Source organism: Saccostrea cucullata, unplaced genomic scaffold (assembly GCF_032062105.1).
Source record: "Saccostrea cucullata isolate Sc308-1 unplaced genomic scaffold, CSIRO_AGI_Scuc_v1 ctg223, whole genome shotgun sequence".
NCBI lineage: Eukaryota > Metazoa > Mollusca > Bivalvia > Ostreida > Ostreidae > Saccostrea > Saccostrea cuccullata.
This window is the reverse complement of record NW_026927113.1, coordinates 253,811-261,209: the sequence shown is the minus strand read 5'-3', so window position 1 is coordinate 261,209 and position 7,399 is coordinate 253,811. Positions and strand designations below refer to the sequence as shown.

Here is a 7,399-nt window from a genome sequence, read left to right as displayed (position 1 = left end):
AAAAATGAAAAAAAATGAATATAAGCAACAGGGTACCTGAAGTTGAACAATCCAATCACTGCATGAAGGAAGGAAATGTTTGTTTACACTTAACATTAGGAATATACTCATTTGCATATCAACAAATAAAAATGTACATACATTATGACGTTATTGATTAAGATGCATGGATATCGCACTTACAAAATTAAATAATTGGTAATGAAACCCCGTTTACCTTATTTATTTTGGTAGTTAATAAATCGTACAATTACAAGGTATTCTAAAACTAAAACCAACTGTCATATCATTTTGACTGTATATAATCCTTCAAAAGTAGCAATTGATTTATAGAAGGTTTAGGATCCCCCGACAAAATGTACTAGATTGAAATAGAATAAATACTTCAGTGAAAAAAAAGATGTAGACAGTCACATGTTAACAACAGAACTAATACTTAAAACTCCTTTACATATTTCCAAATATATGCACTTGATTTAATATCAAAATTCGAATATGTTATAATCAACATATGACTTTCCCCTTAAATATCTGTACTGCATTTAATTTCAAAAGCATTTCTGGGTTTTTGATAACAGTGTAAAAGTTGTTTTGAGACATAATGAACTGTGATGTATGACATTAACTCGACAAAGGTATTGTGAATAAATGATTTAATAAAGTGACATGTGTTATATACAATTCCAACATTTAAATATTTGAAACATAGTGGCACAAGCGTCAGTTTTAACTATTTAACATTCAATAAAAATTCGGTAGTGTTAGGCATTTCGTTTATGATCCAAAATATATGGACACTGCACTGTTGTAAGCCTAAAAAGTTTCCAATTTTTTGACTTGAGTTTATCTATACATATGTAATCGACGAGCAGAATTTTCATGCAAGTCCTGAATATCTTAAAGTAATGTGCAGAACTATTTTTTCTGTAAGTATAATTTTTCTTTTCATGTTTCGGTATTCGCATGAATTAATTCTATGTTAAACATTCGACAAAAAAGAAAAAAAACGATCAGATACATGTATCTTCTCTTGTTAATGTATTGGTTGCATTAGTTAGTGAAACATACGAAGAATAGATTGTTACTTATTATCTTCCTTCTCTTTTTTTGAAATTTCTATCATGTAGCTCTCCTTTTTTACTTCCGAGCTTGGAATCAAAAATCCGCACATGTTAGCAAGAACATCACTTTTTACTTCTTGTGGGACAAAACTTGTTGTAGACAATTCTGTTAAAGATGGAACTCGCTTTAAATTAGATATCTTGGAGGAATACTCCATTATTTTGGCAGCATCATTATCAGTCTCCATTTTTTCATTTTCTTTTACAGTCAGCTGAATATCATGACGGCGTAAATGGATGGCTTTAAGAGATTTAGAAAGAACATTCAAGTCTTCCTTCTCCATTTGATTTGCAGTATTAAGAAGTGCTAATATTGACTTTTCTACCTCTAAGTGAAGTCTTTGTCCTTGTCTTTTAATATCATCCCTAACCTTCTCGTAACTTTTCTTCTTATTATCTATAGAAGACTGGAGGTTTGATGAGATCTTTTCATATGCCGGAGTAATGTATAGCTCATATTCTTTGTTCTCTCGCCTAAGACATGATTTATGCACTTCGCAGATGGCAGAAATTTCTTCGAGTTCGTGGTCAGCATGGTCTTTTAATGCAACGCATTTACTACATATTGAAATTTGACATTTTTTGCAGCGCAGTTCACATTTTTTATTTCCATGCAATTTACAACATGGAAATTTAATATGTCCCATTTCATTTTTGAATTTGTACCCTGTAATGTCATGAAGAGTTGAGGGGTCTGAAGAAACATGGAGACCAACACACGATCTGCAGAGATTTACTTCACATTTTTTACACACGAGTTCAACTGGATTTTTATACTTTCTTCCTGAACATAGATCACAATTAATAACTTCCTGTGCAGTTGTACTTTGTATCTCCTTTGAACCTAAAATTATGTTTATTTCAATTTATTGAGAAAGAAATTATTTTAATTTGTTTTAAAAAGGGAAATGGGCTGCTTTTTAGATTACGGTTCCTTAAAGTACATCTCTTAATAGTGTTTACTTTAATAACAGTCATTAATCTTCGAAAGATGATTTTTTTTTCTATTATGTTCCAATAAATAAATATGTTGTTTTTCGATTAATATGTATTGTTTAATTAACACATGCTTCAAGGGACGTTGTAGGTTTTCGCACGTTTACATCACATAGACACTTCTTTGAATTGAAAAAAAAATCAAAGTTGTAGCGCATAAAGATTTATATTTCAATTAGTAATTTTATCAGTCAATCATCATTTTTCAAAATGCACAATACAATGTATATATACAGGGTATGCATGTATAAGACTTGTACTGTCCCTGTAGTTCTAAGAATGTTTTTTTTTTTTAAATCAAAATGAAAAATAAAATTTCATAGAAACGTATCGGTATTTTGAATACACATATGATATAACTTGCACATTGTTGGTATACTTGAATGTGCCTAGACACAGATGTGAAATTGATAGTTTCTCAAATGTACGGTTTAATATCATGACATTTATGTTGCTATTATAGCATTTCACGCAGAAATATTAATAGTTAAAAAATTATTTTATCTAGAAATTATTGAATCTATGAATCACGGAAAGTGTTTAATTTAGCTGCAATAATTTAGCCCTCTGTGATCTTTTTATTTGATATTTTCTGGAGAGGGCTAAAATTTCACAACATCCTCGTACACTGTAGTTGTGCAAATATTTTTTTAGTAATACGAGCGTCTGCAGGCAAAATAAACTGTTTTTACATTCAACTTACTTAAAAGAAGACACCATATTTATTCAATACCAACAACATAACCCGTGAAATGCAAAAACCTCGTAAAAAAATCCTTGGTTACCAGTCACTCTACTTAGAAACCATGACAGTTTTTACATGATGTACCGAGACTTGAGCTTGAAATTCAGAATAACTTTATAAAGAAATAACGGAGTTATTAAATGATTGTGGTGTATAGCATCACTTAATATCCTTTTTTTATAAACCGCGACAATTTTGTCTAAAATGAGGTAATTTCTATAAAGACCCTACTTCGATCCCTAATCTCATTGGCTGTCCCAAAATTAAATCGATCAAGGTCAGTTAACATGGCGGATAAATTCAAGTTGCGATGTTGACATACGGGATAAATATTAACCAATATATTGATTGTTCTGAAAATTTTTCGCTTGATTTATATCTTTCTTAACGACATTTTTAGATATCACCTAGGAAACGTTATATAAATCCCATTTAATGATAATTTAAGCCAAAATCTGTGCTGGGGGAATCACTTCCGCACTTACACCATTACGAAGATCTTAACGAGTTGTAGTCCCCATACATAAAAGGGGAAAGGGCTACGTTCTTGTAGCTATGTTTGAGTGTCACATAGATATCTTTGCACTTTTACAAATAAAGATTTTATCCATGAGATACTGAAAGGAAAAAAAAACGCATGGTAAACTTTTGAATTAAATTTCTGTGTGACTTTGGCTGATAATTCATGAGTTATTGAAATTGATATGTCGATACCCTACAGAAATTAAAATAAAAATTCTCAACGCCTTCCTTGCGCAACAGTAACAACCTTGATTCTCCTAGCTGTGCATTGAGTTCTTCAGAGCATGTATATTTCTCATAGAATTAGGTCATAGTCTAAATTGTAATTTTGCCATCCAAACTTTCCAAAGCTGCTTATTTTTTATTGTACAAAATACCAAGTGTTTATTTTTTCCATAAAATGCACAAAACTCGGTCCACTAAATTACTTTCACACAATTTATCGCAATCAACCTATCAAATACTCTCAAATAACGAAAAAATAATTTTGCAGTTTTACCATCTGGGCATTTGTCAGCCATATTGAATTTTCGGTGTAATTCCCTACATATGCCCTACACAAGGTGTAGATGGTGTACACTTAAAGTGTATATTTTTGCACTTAATTAAGGAAAATTGTAGACTGGGCCAGGTGAAAGGTGTAGACAAATCAAGCGCGACCTATTATTCAACTGTTCCAACGGAAGTCTTAATGGCTGAGAGTTGTTGTAACATTATAAAGCCAACATATACCCCTGACCAATGAATCCCATGAATTTTAGATAAAAGATAGAATTAACAGAATCCAGCTGATTTGGTACACGTGAATGTTTGTAAGCAAGTCTCGTAAAAACTGGCTACATTTCCCCAGTGTGAACATGCTAAAAACATAACGCATATGACGCGTACGTGCGCGTGTGAGAGAAAATCGACATAAAGTTACAATGCTCGCAGACCACATAGAGCAGAGTTTCTGTCAGTACTAAAGTGAAAATTATGAGTATGATTGTGTGCTGCATAAATATCGGTTTCAGTGATAATGCCTCAAAGATAACGGAGGTGGCATAATGAAAAACTTTGTCTTGATGTGACGTTGTTACGCGTCAACGTCACCGTGATGGTTGGTTTGAAACCTATTTAGTTTTATTTTTTTTAAAACTTCATAGCAACATGTTGTTGCCTTTTTATTCACTTTATCAATTAAATTACTAGACCCAATATTACTTCCGTCACCAATACCATGATTTTTTGGAAAATTATTATACTGACTGTAAATATGCTAAAACGATGTCGATAACTCTAATGCATCATTTGGCACTACAAATTGTGGTCACAAAAGTGTCTTCATCAACATGCGCATGTTTTTGGCTTTCTCACTTTACCCAGTTATGTATTTATTTATATGACTTATTTTACGATATGTATCGTAATATAAGTCATATAAACAAATATTTTTTTTGATTGCTTCATCAGAACCCCGAAAGGAATCCTTTCTAAAACGACCAAATCAAAACTATTCTTACTAAGATTTTTAAAACGAAATATAAGTATACTACTGTTAGTATCACTCAGTTTAAAAAAAAACTCATTGTCAACGAAGACTTTAAAAAAAAAACCATCGTAAAGAAAGACACAATTGCTATCTTATTTATAATGAATCTATGTCAAACCTTACTTGTTCGGCTTAGGTCAAATTGTGGTGTTTGGAAACGTTCCTTACATTCAGGACAAAATCTGCGGTTTGGCGTCAGTACCATCCCACATCGTTGACAAACATTACTTCTTGTTTTGATACTTTCAGATTTTGATGATGAAATGTATGTTGGTTCTCCACATTCAACACAAAATTTGCTGTTTACTCTCACAAAATTTCCACATCGTTGACATTTTATGTTGGGAGAATCTTGCATATTGTTGACCGCTTCACAAAGATTTCTAGTCAAGGTAGTGCGCTTTCCGGGTTCTAAAAACTTTAAGAACTTAATGATTGAAAAAACCATATATCATATATTTGATTAACACAGGTTTTTAACGAATCAATGCATTTTCATAATATCGTCGATGAAATTCTGCCCTAACACCAAAGCCCCTGACTTAGGGGCTGTAAAATTCACAATTTTGGACGAGGCACCAGAACTATTACAATTTGAAAGATAATCACTCTAATATGCAAGAACGGAGAAGATTTTCAAGGAATGCGCTTTCACTCTATAATCATTAGAGCCATAACCTTCGAGCCAATATCCATGAAATTCAAATATTTTAGAAAACAACCTTCCTCATCATAACTATGCCTTGGGTTTGTTTGCATGATACCAAGGAGCAGAGGAGATTTTCAAAACATGGGTACATTTTCACTTTATAATCAAAAGAACCCCACCCTTACACCAAAACCCCTGACCAAGGGGCCGTGAAAATTACATTTATTTAAGAGGCGACCTTCCTCATCATAATTATGCATAAAGTTCAATGGCTTCATATGCAGGGAGCAGAGATGAAGAATTCCAAATACTGCATTATCAGAATAAAATCAATAGAGCCCTTCCCTAAGACAGGAACCCCTGACCCAGGACCGACATTCACATGAAACTCGCCCTAACACTATACCCCCCACGCAGGGGCCATAAATTCAAAAGAAAAATATCCTCATCAGAACTATGCATTTCGTTTGTTTGAATAATACTCAGGAGCAGAAAAGAAGTTTTCAAAGCATTAGTTGTAATTGATTATCACTATTTAATCAATAGAGCCCCGCCTTAACAACAAAACCCCTAGCCCTGAGACCATGATGAATTTTAGAATTTTGGTAAAGGGCTGAATGCTTATACGAATCATGCCTAATGTCCAGGTGCAAAGAAGAAATTTTTAAAAAGATTTTATTAACTTTAGTGGTTTTTGGCCCACTTTCAACACATGTTGGTATACATTTGTAGCATCTATGATTAAAAAGGACCAACATTGTTAATTTCAGGATCACTGATCCCCTGAAGCCCAAGGGACAAGACTAAACCACCAAATTTATTTTAATCTTTAAAAGTCTTCTTCTTCACTCCTAATAATAATAATAATATTAATAATAATAATGATGATGATGTTTAATAATGATAGTCAAGTAGTCAAGTCGCTCGCATGGCGCAGTGAATAGAGCGTCTACTCTAGAGTCGCGAATTCAGGAGTTGATCCTTACGTCGTGGGTTATTTGGACGTGGGGACCGGTCTTTCAGATGAGACTGTATTAACCGAGGTCCCGTGTCGCAGTAAGTACTACCATGAAAAAAAGTTCCCTCCCTTGATTAATTGCCCTGAGTGCCGAGTATAGAAAAAATGCAGCTCTTCACTGGCAAGTTGTGGCGTCTCCATATGAGTGAAATCTTTCACATAGGAACTTTTGACAATATGGAGTCAATCAATTAATCAAGCAGTCAAACTGTTGGCATGATTGTAATCAGCAGTGAGCTTTCTACCAAAATAGCGAAGTTCATGGCCCCAAGTTTAATGGTTCTGGTGCTAGTGTGGGGCTATATACATGAAGATCATTTCGTGAAAGTGCATTATTTCTTTGAAAGTCTTCTCTGCTCCTGGGTATTAAACAAATTAAGTACAAAGTCATAATGGCCAAGAGGGCCTCTTCCAATACTGTGATTGTTATTGTTCCTGGGCTAGGGGTTCAGGAGTTACATGTAGGACGTTCTTTATTAATTATTTAGTGAAATATATTCATTCTAAAAGAAAATTCTCCTCTGTTCCTGCCCCTTAGGAATCCGGGTTAGAATATAGGTTCTCAGTACCCCCTTGCTTGTCATAAAAGGCGACTAAATGGGGCAGTCCTTCGGATGAAACCGTAAAAACCGAGGCCCCGTGTCACAGCAGGTGTGCACGATAAAGATCCCTCCATGCTCAAAGGCCGTAAGTGCCGAGTAAGGCCTAAATTTGCAGCCCTTCACCGGCAATGGTAACGTCTCCATATCAGTGAAATATTCTGGAGAGGGACGTTAAACAGTATACAATCAATCAATCAATCAATCATCTGTTCCTG

At 33.9% G+C, this 7,399-nt stretch overlaps 1 protein-coding gene across 1 annotated transcript; it reads right to left on the bottom strand.

Moving 5' to 3' along the window:
• Positions 1 to 528: 528 nt before the first annotated feature.
• Positions 529 to 5,308, bottom strand: LOC134273489 (E3 ubiquitin-protein ligase TRIM9-like). Its single transcript, XM_062755684.1, has 2 exons — positions 5,039 to 5,308; positions 529 to 1,965 (listed from the first exon to the last, which is right to left on the bottom strand). The coding sequence occupies exons 1-2, from the start codon at positions 5,271 to 5,273 to the stop codon at positions 1,082 to 1,084; spliced, it is 1,119 nt and encodes a 372-aa protein (XP_062611668.1). The 5' UTR covers positions 5,274 to 5,308; the 3' UTR covers positions 529 to 1,081.
• Between the last annotated feature and the right edge of the window lie 2,091 nt (positions 5,309 to 7,399).